General features: G+C 35.9%; 2 protein-coding genes and 1 long non-coding RNA gene across 5 annotated transcripts; 1 reads left to right on the top strand and 2 right to left on the bottom strand.

Moving 5' to 3' along the window:
• Window positions 201-6740, top strand: LOC107644978 (protein GIGANTEA). 3 transcript variants are annotated; one of them, XM_016348964.2, is made up of 15 exons: window positions 201-429; window positions 986-1129; window positions 1462-1533; window positions 1619-1673; window positions 1800-1942; window positions 2138-2394; window positions 2631-2689; window positions 2897-3137; window positions 3223-3373; window positions 3486-3695; window positions 3805-5340; window positions 5435-5503; window positions 5640-5858; window positions 5939-6031; window positions 6259-6740. In XM_016348964.2, the coding sequence occupies exons 2-15, from the start codon at window positions 1043-1045 to the stop codon at window positions 6547-6549; spliced, it is 3483 nt and encodes a 1160-aa protein (XP_016204450.1). In that variant the 5' UTR covers window positions 201-429; window positions 986-1042; the 3' UTR covers window positions 6550-6740. The 3 variants fall into 3 exon arrangements, with proteins under 3 accessions (XP_016204450.1, XP_016204447.1, XP_016204448.1); XM_016348961.2 differs by having other exon boundaries at window positions 202-429; window positions 921-1129; XM_016348962.2 differs by having other exon boundaries at window positions 202-429; window positions 879-1129.
• LOC107644977 (UDP-rhamnose/UDP-galactose transporter 6) lies at window positions 7382-9350 on the bottom strand. Its single transcript, XM_021103375.1, has 4 exons — window positions 9158-9350; window positions 8882-9082; window positions 8467-8628; window positions 7382-8062 (listed from the first exon to the last, which is right to left on the bottom strand). Exons 1-4 carry the CDS (start codon window positions 9299-9301, stop codon window positions 7772-7774), a joined length of 798 nt encoding a protein of 265 aa, XP_020959034.1. The 5' UTR covers window positions 9302-9350; the 3' UTR covers window positions 7382-7771.
• Window positions 9526-11294, bottom strand: LOC110262704. The gene is made up of 2 exons (XR_002347683.1): window positions 11094-11294; window positions 9526-9634 (listed from the first exon to the last, which is right to left on the bottom strand). It is a non-coding gene; the product is annotated as an uncharacterized LOC110262704 (long non-coding RNA).

Here is a 12424-nt window from a genome sequence, read left to right as displayed (position 1 = left end):
GAAGAGATGAATAAAAATGTTGGAGGCACATGATGATGTTAAGAATTCATGCATGCATGTAAAAGAGAAGATGGATGATACATGGCACTGTGGAGAAAGATGACGTGGCAAACAGTGGGTATGAGGCATGAGGAAAATATCATTGCCACGTGTGCAACAAAATCTAAGCTTCTAAGAACTCTTAAAAGATCTTCTCTTCTCACAGCCTCTGTTTTCCATTCTCTCTCCCTCGCTCACACAAACCATAAGCTGCCATCCATTACCAACTTCTCAAGTATTTCCCTTTTTATCTTCCATGAAATATTTTCATAAAAGGGTCCAAGAAATCAAAGCCAAAATCCAATTTTTGCAGCTGCAAAATTCCACCTGCTGAATTCGAATCTCTGTTTCTTAAGAAATCAGTCCTGTTCAGTACATAGAAGTGATCAGGTATATAGTTTGAATTTCTTTTCTGCACTTTTTTTTTAATAATTTGGGTTTTCTTCCATTTCAGTTCTTAGTATCTGTGTTGATTTCTGAACTGCTTTTTTTTTTTTAAAAGAAAAAAATATCTGGTGTGAATCTGATATTTTTTTTAAAGATATTTGAGCATTAGTTTTCTCTGAATTTGATTTTCATTTTTTTAACCAAATTATGGAAATTAGATGAACAGTTTGATGTCAAAGGAAATTGAATGATAAACCTTGAAAGTTTCGGTCTCATTAATGCTCTATTCTGTTTGGCATTACTCTGTTTCAGAATTTTCTCTAGTTTTTCATTATTTTAATCTCTCATTCAATTTGAAAGAAACATAAAAAAGTGTTTTTTTTTTTTAATTATTATGTTTTTATTTGATTCTACTTTTTGCTCATCATATTGATGTTGCACTGAATTCTCAGTGATGGACACTTAAAGGAAAAATATGTTGGCATGGTAAACAGGGGATGTTGAATTACGATATTTTAATTCTTGATTGGTAGCCGATTTTGGCTGGAATTTGTATTAGTGATACTAGAAGCAGAAAGAGAATACCTTCAAACTTTGAGAATAGATTTCTACTTCAATGGCTGGTGCCAGTGAAAGGTGGATTGATCGTCTTCAGTTTTCCTCATTGTTCTGGCCACCCCCTTTAGATGAACAACAGCGAAAGGTACCATCTTAATAATTATTACTCCTCCATTTCGAAATATCTGTCACTTTGGAAATTCGATATGTTACCAATTCAATGTATCCATATACAAGTTATATCAAGGAACATGAATTATGAATGTACCAAGTTTCTAAAATGAGTGATATTTCAGAAGTAAGGACTATTTATGCTCAACTTTCATCTCGAATATTTAGTACTAAAATTATTTCTAGAATCTAGTTGTGAACAATTTTAAGTCTAAGACAATATAAACAATATTATAGCTTATGATAGCTCATCATTTTTCTTCCCTTTTCTTGAGTTTTTTGACATGTTAATCTGGCTTTTCGTAGGATCAAATTGCTGCTTATGTAGAGTATTTCTGTCAATTTACATCGGAACAATTTCCAGATGATATTGCTGAGGTATGATTTATGCACTTTCTACCTATATTTATGGATAAACCTTTGATGTGTGTGTATTACTCACTGGTCTCTATTGCTTTGACAGTTGATCCGCAATCGTTATCCGTCTAAGGAAACACTCCTTTTTGATGATGTTTTAGGTATTTATCCTTTAACTCATTGGTTTTAAAAATTATGGTTGGCATGACAACAATATTGTTAAAATGAATAGATGATTATTTCTTGCATGAATAATTCCTTGTTTATGTTTTGACATGTGCATCCAGCTGTACTTGTTCTTCATCATCCGGAGCATGGGCATGCGGTTGTGCTTCCAATTATTTCATGTATTATAGATGGTACGCTAGTCTATGATAAGACTAGTCCTCCATTTGCTTCTTTCATATCTTTAGTCTGCCCAAAAAGTGAGGTATAATCCCTTGGCTTATACTCACAAGCTAAGTTTCTGGTTTGTACAATGCAGCCGCAAATTAATCATGTCACAAAACTGTTATGTTTAGAATCTTCGGACTGCTTCTTACTATATTATTCAATCAGCTTCAGTATTTGCAAAGATGTTCACCATCAACCTTTTTGTTTCTTTTTTGCTGTCTTAATTTTACAGAACGAATACTCAGAACAATGGGCTCTGGCATGTGGTGAAATTTTGCGTATCTTAACTCATTATAATCGCCCCATATACAAAACGGAAAGAATTGGTGCTAGCAGGAGCCATGGATCAACTAGTGATTCTGTTGGAAAGGAAACTGGTCATAATACATTGTCACAGCAAGAGAGGAAACCTATAAGGCCCTTGTCCCCTTGGATAACTGATATATTGCTGGCTGCGCCTTTAGGTATTAGAAGCGACTATTTCCGATGGTAAGTATAATATTTTAAGCACAAATTCATATGTGGTTTCTTTTTATTCTTCTCCCAGTTTGTGTTTGAATTGACTTTGCTGTATACAAAATTGCTTTTGTGATTGGAAGAGGCTTTATAATGGTGAAAAAAGTGACTATTTCTCTTGGTTTACATATATAGTTGAACTAAGTTGGTTGTCCTTGGCTCGATTTAATGTTTGCTTAAGTCAGTGGATCATTGCCATGTATTAACAGGTGCAGTGGTGTAATGGGGAAATATGCTGCCGGAGGTGAACTCAAGCCGCCTACAAGTGGTATGCTATATGTTACACTTGATTTCTAATCTAGAATTCGACATAACAGTTAAGAATTTGGTCTTGCATTTCCAATTAGTTAGCATTGAACAAGTATAAACTTTGTTTATGATTTTGATTCACTAACAAAAAAAGAAACTTATAATGAAGAGGAATCTCTCACTTCATAGAAGTGTTGTTCTAAATTGTGATTTCTCTTCATTGTAGCTTCTTCCCGTGGTTCCGGGAAGCATCCTCAGCTCATGCCTTCGACTCCGAGATGGGCGGTTGCCAATGGTGCCGGTGTTATATTAAGTGTTTGTGATGATGAAGTTGCTCGCTATGAGACTGCTACTTTAACTGCTGTTGCTGTCCCTGCACTTCTACTTCCTCCACCTACTACAGCTTTGGATGAGCATCTTGTTGCTGGATTACCGGCACTAGAACCATATGCACGATTATTTCATAGGTTATTATTCTTCACTTGATAGCTTCCTTGTCATTTTTGTTGTTCATGGAAGCATCTGCCTTAGCAAATTTTTATGATTATGTAGATATTATGCCATTGCCACTCCAAGTGCCACGCAAAGGCTTCTTCTTGGGCTCCTAGAAGCACCGCCGTCATGGGCTCCAGATGCACTAGATGCGGCTGTTCAACTTGTAGAGCTTCTTCGAGCTGCTGAAGATTTTGCTTCTGGAATAAGGGTAAGCTCTATAATGTTGACACACACACATAGAATTCCACTTCTAATTGAAAACTATGTGAAAGCTGTGAAATGAACTAACCAGTTCTTTCTCTCCTTAAATGGTAACTTAGCTTCCAAGGAATTGGATGCATTTTCATTTCTTGCGCGCCATAGGGACTGCAATGTCCATGAGAGCTGGTGTAGCTGCTGATGCTGCTGCGGCTTTGCTTTTCCGTATACTTTCACAGCCTGCATTACTTTTTCCGCCACTTCGGCAAGTTGACGGCGTGGAAGTTCAGCATGAACCGATGGGCGGATATATTTCTTCCTACAGAAAGCAGGTTGTTTTCATCTTCATAAGTTACCTCCTTTTCTTTTTCTCATTCGGTATAGAGTGTAGAATACACTCTTTATGCATACTTAAGATCTTCAATTTGCATTGCTTATCAGATTGAAGCTCTTGCAGCTGAAGCTACAGTTGATGCTACGGCCCAAGGCATTGCATCAATGCTTTGTGCCCATGGTCCAGAGGTTGAATGGAGAATTTGCACCATTTGGGAAGCAGCTTATGGCCTTATTCCCTTGAATTCTTCGGCAGTTGATCTTCCAGAGATTGTGGTTGCATCCCCACTGCAACCTCCGATACTCTCATGGAATTTGTACATACCTCTACTTAAGGTTCTGGAGTATCTTCCCCGTGGAAGCCCTTCCGAAGCATGTCTCATGAAAATATTTGTTGCTACAGTTGAAGCTATTCTTCAGAGGACATTTCCAATGGAGTCCACTGGTGAACAAAACAGAAAAAGTAGGTACCATTTTGGTGTGGGGTCTGCCTCCAAGAACCTTGCAGTGGCTGAACTAAGGACTATGGTTCATTCGCTTTTCTTGGAATCATGCGCGTCGGTAGACCTTTCTTCGCGCCTATTATTTGTTGTGTTAACAGTTTGTGTTAGTCATGAAGCTCAATTCAATGGTAGCAAGAAGCCAAGAGGTGAAGATAATTATTCAGCTGAGGAAATCATTGAGGATTTACAAGCAATATCTGAAAGTCAGAAAGAAACAAAGAATAGGAGAAAGAAGAAGCAAGGTCCGGTGGCGGCTTTTGATTCTTATGTTCTGGCTGCAGTTTGTGCTCTTGCCTGTGAGCTTCAGTTGTTCCCCTTGGTTCCACGTGGGGCCGACAATTCGGTTGTAAATAATGTGCAAGATATAGCCAAGCCGGCGAAAATGCAGGGATCTTCTGATGAGTTTCAGACCGGCATAGATTCGGCCATACGGCATACTCACAGAATTTTAGCAATTCTAGAGGCCTTATTTTCATTGAAGCCATCTTCTGTTGGCACCCCTTGGAGTTACAGCTCCAATGAAATAGTTGCGGCGGCAATGGTTGCTGCACATATTTCTGAGCTATTTAGAAGGTCAAAAGCCTGCATGCATGCTCTTTCCGTTTTGATGCGTTGCAAATGGGACCATGAAATTCACTCCCGGGCATCATCATTGTATAATCTCATAGATATTCACAGCAAAGCCGTCGCGTCGATAGTTAACAAGGCAGAGCCATTGGGAGCAACCTTAGTTCATATTCCTAATTGTAAAGATTCACTTGATATTAAGAGGCAAAATCATTGCGAAACTAGTAGCTCCTTTGATCCGCGGAGGACATCTATATCCTCTTCAATGGATTCAGCTCCTTCAGAACTTCGACAAAAATCCGAGAATACATCATATCAAAAAGAATCATCAGGATCTACCTTGGGAAAAGGTGTTGCAAGTTTGCCATTAGATGCTTCTGACCTTGCCAACTTTCTTACAACGGACAGGCATATAGGATTCAGTTGCAGTACACAAATTTTTCTGAGATCCATGTTGGCAGAGGAACAACAATTTTGTTTCTCTGTGGTGTCACTACTATGGCACAAGTTGATTGCATCTCCCGAGACTCAACCTTGCGCCGAAAGCACTTCTGCTCAACAGGGGTGGAGACAGGTACTATATATTACACATATAAGACTAAATTGTATTCCCAATTTCCACTCAAAATGTCTAACATTTAACCATTATGTGATTTTGTGTTATGTAGGTGGTTGATGCATTATGTAATGTTGTATCGGCATCTCCAACGAAAGCGGCTACAGCAATAGTTCTTCAGGTCCAATTTCATCCTTCTTGTGAAACTTGTATTCTATTGCCTACATTTCCAAATAAGCTTGATTTATGGAGATTGCTGTTGTTACCTTTTAATATTGCATTTGTATGTTCGCTTCCCTGGACTTGTTTCTTGTCAGGCGGAGAGGGAATTGCAGCCGTGGATTGCGAAAGATGATGATCAAGGTCAGAAGATGTGGAGAGTTAATCAGCGAATTGTAAAGTTGATAGTGGAACTCATGAGGAACCATGACAGCATAGAATCCTTGGTGATTGTGGCGAGTGCATCGGATTTACTGCTACGAGCCACAGATGGGATGCTGGTAGATGGAGAAGATTGCACATTACCACAATTGAAGGTAACAAGTTGCAACATATGCTGTTTGTGCATTTCCATTGTCATTTGAACTCACTTTCCAACTTTTGATAAACTGGCCAGCTATTGGAAGCAACAGCTAGAGCATTGCAGCCAGTGCTCGAGTTAGGAGACACCGGATTGGTGGTGGCTGATGGCCTTTCAAACCTGTTAAAGGTAAACAAACTTACCTCTCTCATTGGATCTTCTAATTAGGTAATATTGAACAAGTGTTGGTTTTAAACATTGGAAAAATCTGGTTCTAGACAAGACAAAACCATGTTGCTTCGCGATCAAGTTTCGTCGAAGTTTTCGGCTCTAAAGCTTTTTTTGCATTGTTATGTGCTCAATTTCAAGTTGCATGGATTGCTGGTTAACCAAGATCTTTGTACATACACATGCAGTGTCGCTTACCGTCTACAATCAGATGCCTGTCTAATCCAAGTGCACATGTCCGCGCTTTGAGCACGTCGGTTCTTCGCGACATCTTGCACAACGGCTCAGTCAGATCAACTGCTAACCCTCCAAGGAAAAATGGCATCCACAATCAGTACTTCAACTTAGATGTCATTGACTGGCATGCTGACATAGAAAAATGCTTGAAATGGGAAGCTCAGAGTCGAATTTCACATGGATTGTCTATTGAGTTCCTTGATCTTGCTGCAAAAGAACTTGGATGTACCATTTCCATATGAAAAGAAATGGAACCATCTTGGATATGAAATTTTTTCTTTATCCCCTTTGATCGTGACTACATGTAGAAACAAACTGAATGTATTCTTTAGGTACTTAAAAAATGATTTCCAAATGATTGAACCTTATTTTAATTCCCCTTTCCTTTCGGCTAAACTTTCATGGAATGATATCTGCATATAATTGTCCAAAACTTTTGTTCTATTTGGTGGTATTGAGTGTTGATAAAAAATTCAACAATGAAACAAGACGATGACAATAACGACAAAGTCTTATCCCAATAGGTAGGATTGACTACATAGATCAAACGATGTCATTGAGATATTATGTGATGTTATTGAGATATTATGTATTATACTTACAGTGAAATTGTTTATATATAAATTTTTTTTTTTACCATTTCATGCATGGTCTTTTTTTTTTTAATTCTTGCATGTCCAAATTTCTTGAGATGAGGTTTTATCATTTTCTTAATAATAGGTGCTATTCTAACTTTTCTTATTTTTTATTTTGTTCATATGTGTTTAGTTGCTAAGCATATTCTTCTTTATCACATTTAACTTATGTCCATATTCACCTAAGTTAAGTGTGGCATAAATGTTGACAAAAAATACATAGACAATAAATTCAAGATAAAAATAGTGTTTTTATCTCTTATTATTCCCAGTTTTTAGTAGAGAAAAATAAATTGAATAAATTTGTCCTAAAATGAATATCTTATTTTTATCCTAAAATAAGCTATGTATTTTTATGAGTAACCAAATAACACCTTTGTCACAATTTTATAGTCTTCCATCAACTTTGAGGAGTAAACAAAACCATATCCAGCTCTTCAAAGATAAGAAGCTTTTATGATATCTTCACATGCCTTCATGTGCTTCTTCATAAATGAATCACAAAACCAATCTCAAAAATGCACACTATCAAAGTACATATTACAAATGATTTGTCATGAAAGAATATAAATATATTCTTCTAATTATGGTAAAGATGAAATTCTTTTTCCAAGAACCAAGACCTATAAGGAGACATCCAATATACCTCGGAATCCAAAACAAGAAATCAAATATTTAAGAATTACAATGTGGTTGGAGGCAATTGGAACCAATGAAGTTTATACTTTCAAATAATTAAGAATACTTTCCTAATATCGACTAATCTTTTGTAAGCTCAACTTTTGAATATGAAACCACTAAAACACCAAAATTAGTGAATGATGTCAAACTATCTTGTTTCTGTTTTGCTGGTAGGAAGGGAGTGACTCCTACGTTCCTTTCCGCCGGGCTTCGATGACGCGTTGCCATACCAAATCATTCCAACCACAGCTATGATCATCCCAAGAACAACTTGGAGATTAAGACCCTCCTTCCCAAAGAAGAAGAATCCCATGATTAGAACAAGGATTGTCTTCATATGTCCCAGTACTTGAAAAGAGACGGCAGTGAATCTTCCAATGCAGATGAATTGGCTGAGATTGGTACCAACAGCAATAGTGCATGACAAAATTATGAACATCTGCCAGAAACAAAGCCAGAGAAGCATTACAAAAATGTTAACCAACATGAGAACAATAGTGAAAGTAACAAGTGTCTTCGATTTTCACCCTAATTAATTTTATTTGCCAAAATGTGTTTCAGCTTTGCCATTAATAATCAAATTTTGCTTCGGTTGATGACATACTCTTCTGGTTAGACTTTCTATGCACAAGTGATTGTAACCAAAAAGGCGATTACCTATCTAAAGGAATGAACAATGTCTCAGTAAGTCATTTACAGAGAGCTAGAGACGCATACGCAAACAAAAGCCTTTCATATCATACCATAATGTAAATCTACAAATTCATTTACTCACTTCCTCATAAAAAAATTAAACATGATTTAGCTTTAGGCTCAATATTTAGTTTATTATCAAGTACTTACCAAAGAAGTAGTGTTGTAGTCATATTTATCGACTCGTTGGCTTGTTAACCAATAATCTAGTATAGGTCCTATTAACAGTAGCGATGCAGCCTGTGCAGGTGCTGTGTGTCCCAATAGGTTGAAAGAACTTAACGAATACTTCCGTTGAAGAAAATGAACATACTGCACATAGTACATTTTGAAATTCCATGAGTACCAAGCACAAAATATTAGGAAGAAACTTCAGATAACGACATGCCAATACATAGAAGACAGGAGTAAAAAGCTGGTTGAAACATGAAAATGATCTCCATAACAGAATGATAAGAAAAAGGAATTTGTAAGGGAACAGAAACATAACAGACAACAATTTAGCTAAATATGCCATTAAAATTCAATATAGAGTTCACATCATAAAGAGGAATGTGGTACGTACATATTGTTGCAAAGAAGTGCTCCACACTGCTATAAAGGCAGCAATGAATCCTTTTGTGTTCACACTCACATCAGTCACAGTGCAAACACCAACTCCCAAAAGAACAACACATATGCTCAGTTTCGTGTGTCTTGAATACCGAATCTTGTCAAAAACAACTTCCAATAGGCAGGATACAGGGATCATACTCAACTTAGCAATCTGCCAATGGTTAAAAAATAAATATAACTTCTGAAGGCATTAATGGATCACTAGCTAAAGCTAAGCCCAACTCACTTGATAGAATCCAACCGAGTTCCACATTAAACTAACGTTCATTCCGACAATAGAGAAGTTAGCAAATAGAACAAATTTCAGAAGCTCTGGCAAGGGTAAATGAGAGGGCTGGACATATCCCATTATCCTTAGTATGAGCGTCATCAAAGTTGTAGTAACAAAGTGCAGACCTGTTAACGTAGTAGCTGTATGCAGCATAGACAAATTGTATTAGAATAAAATAGTGTTGACGTAACCGGATGATGNAAGTGGCCATCAAAGCTTTGTTTACAATGATAACTCCAACAGAAGTGACAACATTGAACATCCATGCAGCTGCATCTGCTGCAGCCTTTTTTTCAGCCTTGCTAGTTGGAGCCATGTTTTTGCTGATCTAAAAACTTTATCACTGGCCTTTTCTAACTAATCTCCATAACATACCATCCAAACTAAATGATGTGCATCGCCCCAGTCAAGTCACTTAACAAACAAAGAAGCCTGGTAAAAAAGGAAGGTCAACATATTCTCAGACCTAATATAATTATTCCAATGCAATTGCATCAATCATAAGCTGGGAAACAAAAGAATAGATATGCTGGCAGTATTATGCATCTATGAATTTAGAAACAAACAATTCCTGGATACATCTAGCATCTGTGCAATTTGCTTTGTCCAAGTCATGAGGAAAGGCAAATTTTCATGGAAAGTTGAATGTAGATAATAAGAATGAGAAGCAAGCACTAGGAATAACAGGATTAACTGACATTTGTAAACTACAATGATGATATGCATCTGATACAATCAAGACTTGAAAACTACCATCGGCTATTTTAGGGTTTAAAAGTAAAACTAAACAGCCAAGCTTATATTCTTTCAACGCCTTTAGGTTGTGTTTGGTTAGAGTCTCCACAAAAAATGGACACCGAGACCATGGTGAAGATAGACAGGAAAACTGCATCTCTCTTCCTATTCCCCCGGCTTTTGTCGCAGAACAAATATGATTAGCCTATTTCTATATTCTTTCTGAGATGTTTACCAAATGCAGCCATACTGTGTTAGCTACTATCACACATCCATTTTCTCATCTCTCAAGTGTGTTCTTTTGCTCAAGGGACTTTCTTTCAGCCACTACCCCAATAAATGAATGCCATGTAGAAAAACTATACTTATATATCAGCCAGCCTATGATTCCCAAAAGAATAGCATGAGCTAAGACTAAGTCAATGCCGAAATAAACCATATCCTTAAAACTAATCCAGATAGTATGGCCTTCAGTTCAGCCTATCATGATATTCTGATTTAGATCAACATTCAAAACTCCATAAAAAAGCAACTTTATTACTCAAAATTACCATCAGATCTGCAAGAAACCAATATATTCAATTTCATTCATGAAACTTTGAAGACTAAACCATCTTAACTACAATTGTAACTTCCATGTACTAAGTGAATGATGCATATCAAAAAGCAAAAGCAACAAATAAAGAAATAAAATCCATTGATCACTTTTGGCTGCATTGACATCAGCCAGTATCAGTCCAAAGAGAACTGAAATTCCAGTCAATCAAAGAGCCCCATAAGGAGATTTCACAATGCAAAACACCTTTGAACTCTATTGCACACCAGAAGGGGGAAAAAAAAAACCACACTTTTTCCACATCCATCACAAACAGATCCAAAAAGGGGTCTCAGATCCAGAAGAACAGCATTGAAAACCAGCTCAAAAGTAAGAGATCAGCGAAGGAGCAACCTCGTATGCACCAAGATTAGTTTATTTCTCCGCCAGCATCAATTGAGAAACTTGTAACTCAATTTGAATGAGTATAACAACAGTAAGTAAAAAGATCACAACTTCAAGTGACCCTTTTGGTGGGGATGCGAATATGATGGCCAAAAACTAAAAAGGATTTTTTTTTTTTTAAAAAAAGGGAAGATTAAAAGAGAAAGAGGAACTTACTGCGAATGGAAGTAGCAGTATGGTAGCGATGATGAAATGGAAGAGAAAAGAGAGTGGATTTTGATTCCGGTTAAGGTTTATGTGATGAGTTGAGAACGTGAATGAAAATGGAAGTTTAAAACTTTTTTTTTTCCGCAGTAGGAGTGGCACGCGCTCTGCATTCTTCAACATGACCCACTTCCATAACCAGAACCTAACATTTTTTTGGTGAATTAATTAATTAATTAATTAATAACTAGTTATTTTTTTTTGTGATATAATAATAATAATAATAATAAGAGTTTAATTCAATAACATAGTATGAAGTTTGAAAAAGTCTCCAAGTAAAATAGCATAGATGCCTAATTTGTTTTCCTTTATACGTATATGAAAAATGCTATTTGCATGCAACAAATTTAACTAATAAATTATTTATTATTTATTTATGCATAAACATATATATTATTTTATGTAATTTTTAATTTTTGATTTTTGTGTGTATGTGTGTATGTGTGTGTGTATATATATATATATATGGCTAATTTATTTTAAAGTATCTTTAATTAGGTTTTGTTTGAATTTAAAATGGCTTTTTTTCCCAATACAATTCCAAAGTAAGTTACTATTACGAATATTAACTCCTATCTTCATCAAAATGCTTAGATTTATTTTGTTTGTGCTCTATTGATCCCATTTCTTAAGAAAATATAATTTTAGATACTTGCTATTATTATTATTATTTTTTTTTTTGGTTCCCAAAGGACTCCCAAGACCCTTCAATTTTAGTAGGAAAAAATGTCAAAACACCCCAAAATTTTCAAGTTAATCAAACAAAAATATTAGTATACTAATTCAATAGATATTTTCTACAAATCCTATAATTTACAATTACCTTCCATCTTCAATTTGCATCAATCAACATGTAGAGATTATTTACCGACAGCAAAATGGTGGGTAAAGAAGATTGTAAGCCTCTTTTTTGGTTAAGAAAAAGTAATTTGAGGAGTAAACGTTTGTGTAATTGCGTTTATGATATAAACTTTGCAATTACCACCAAAACACTTGCCATCAATCACATCTTATTTCTTAAACCATTCAATTTCTTTTTAGTAAACGAACATTGATTTGCCAATGAGTAATAGCTCAAATGGCATAGTCTCTCCATACTCAATTAAGAGGTTGCAGGTTCGAGTCTCATATCTTTAGTAAAAACACAAACATTGATTTAACCTTAGCGACAGCTACCTACATATTTGTCTGGTTCTCTTAAAATTAAAGAAAAAAATATATAAAAAAAAAAAACTAATTTTAAGTGTTTAGGTTTATAATTTAAAATTTAAAGTTAAAAAGAT

This window comes from Arachis ipaensis, chromosome B05 (assembly GCF_000816755.2).
Source record: "Arachis ipaensis cultivar K30076 chromosome B05, Araip1.1, whole genome shotgun sequence".
NCBI lineage: Eukaryota > Viridiplantae > Streptophyta > Magnoliopsida > Fabales > Fabaceae > Arachis > Arachis ipaensis.
This window is presented reverse-complemented; position numbering and strand designations above follow the sequence as displayed.

Excerpts from the sequence above, each read along its gene's own strand:
- LOC107644977 (XM_021103375.1), bottom strand. The coding sequence starts at position 9,301 with ATGACGCTCATACTAAGGATAATGGGATATGTCCAGCCCTCTCATTTA. Across the intron at positions 9,083-9,157 it reads ACTCGGTTGGATTCTATCAA|ATTGCTAAGTTGAGTATGAT; the intron begins GTGAGTTGGGCT and ends AACCATTGGCAG. Across the intron at positions 8,629-8,881 it reads GCACTTCTTTGCAACAATAT|TATGTTCATTTTCTTCAACG; the intron begins GTACGTACCACA and ends TACTATGTGCAG.
- LOC107644978 (XM_016348964.2), top strand. The coding sequence starts at position 1,043 with ATGGCTGGTGCCAGTGAAAGGTGGATTGATCGTCTTCAGTTTTCCTCA. Across the intron at positions 2,395-2,630 it reads AGAAGCGACTATTTCCGATG|GTGCAGTGGTGTAATGGGGA; the intron begins GTAAGTATAATA and ends ATGTATTAACAG. Across the intron at positions 6,032-6,258 it reads GCCTTTCAAACCTGTTAAAG|TGTCGCTTACCGTCTACAAT; the intron begins GTAAACAAACTT and ends ATACACATGCAG.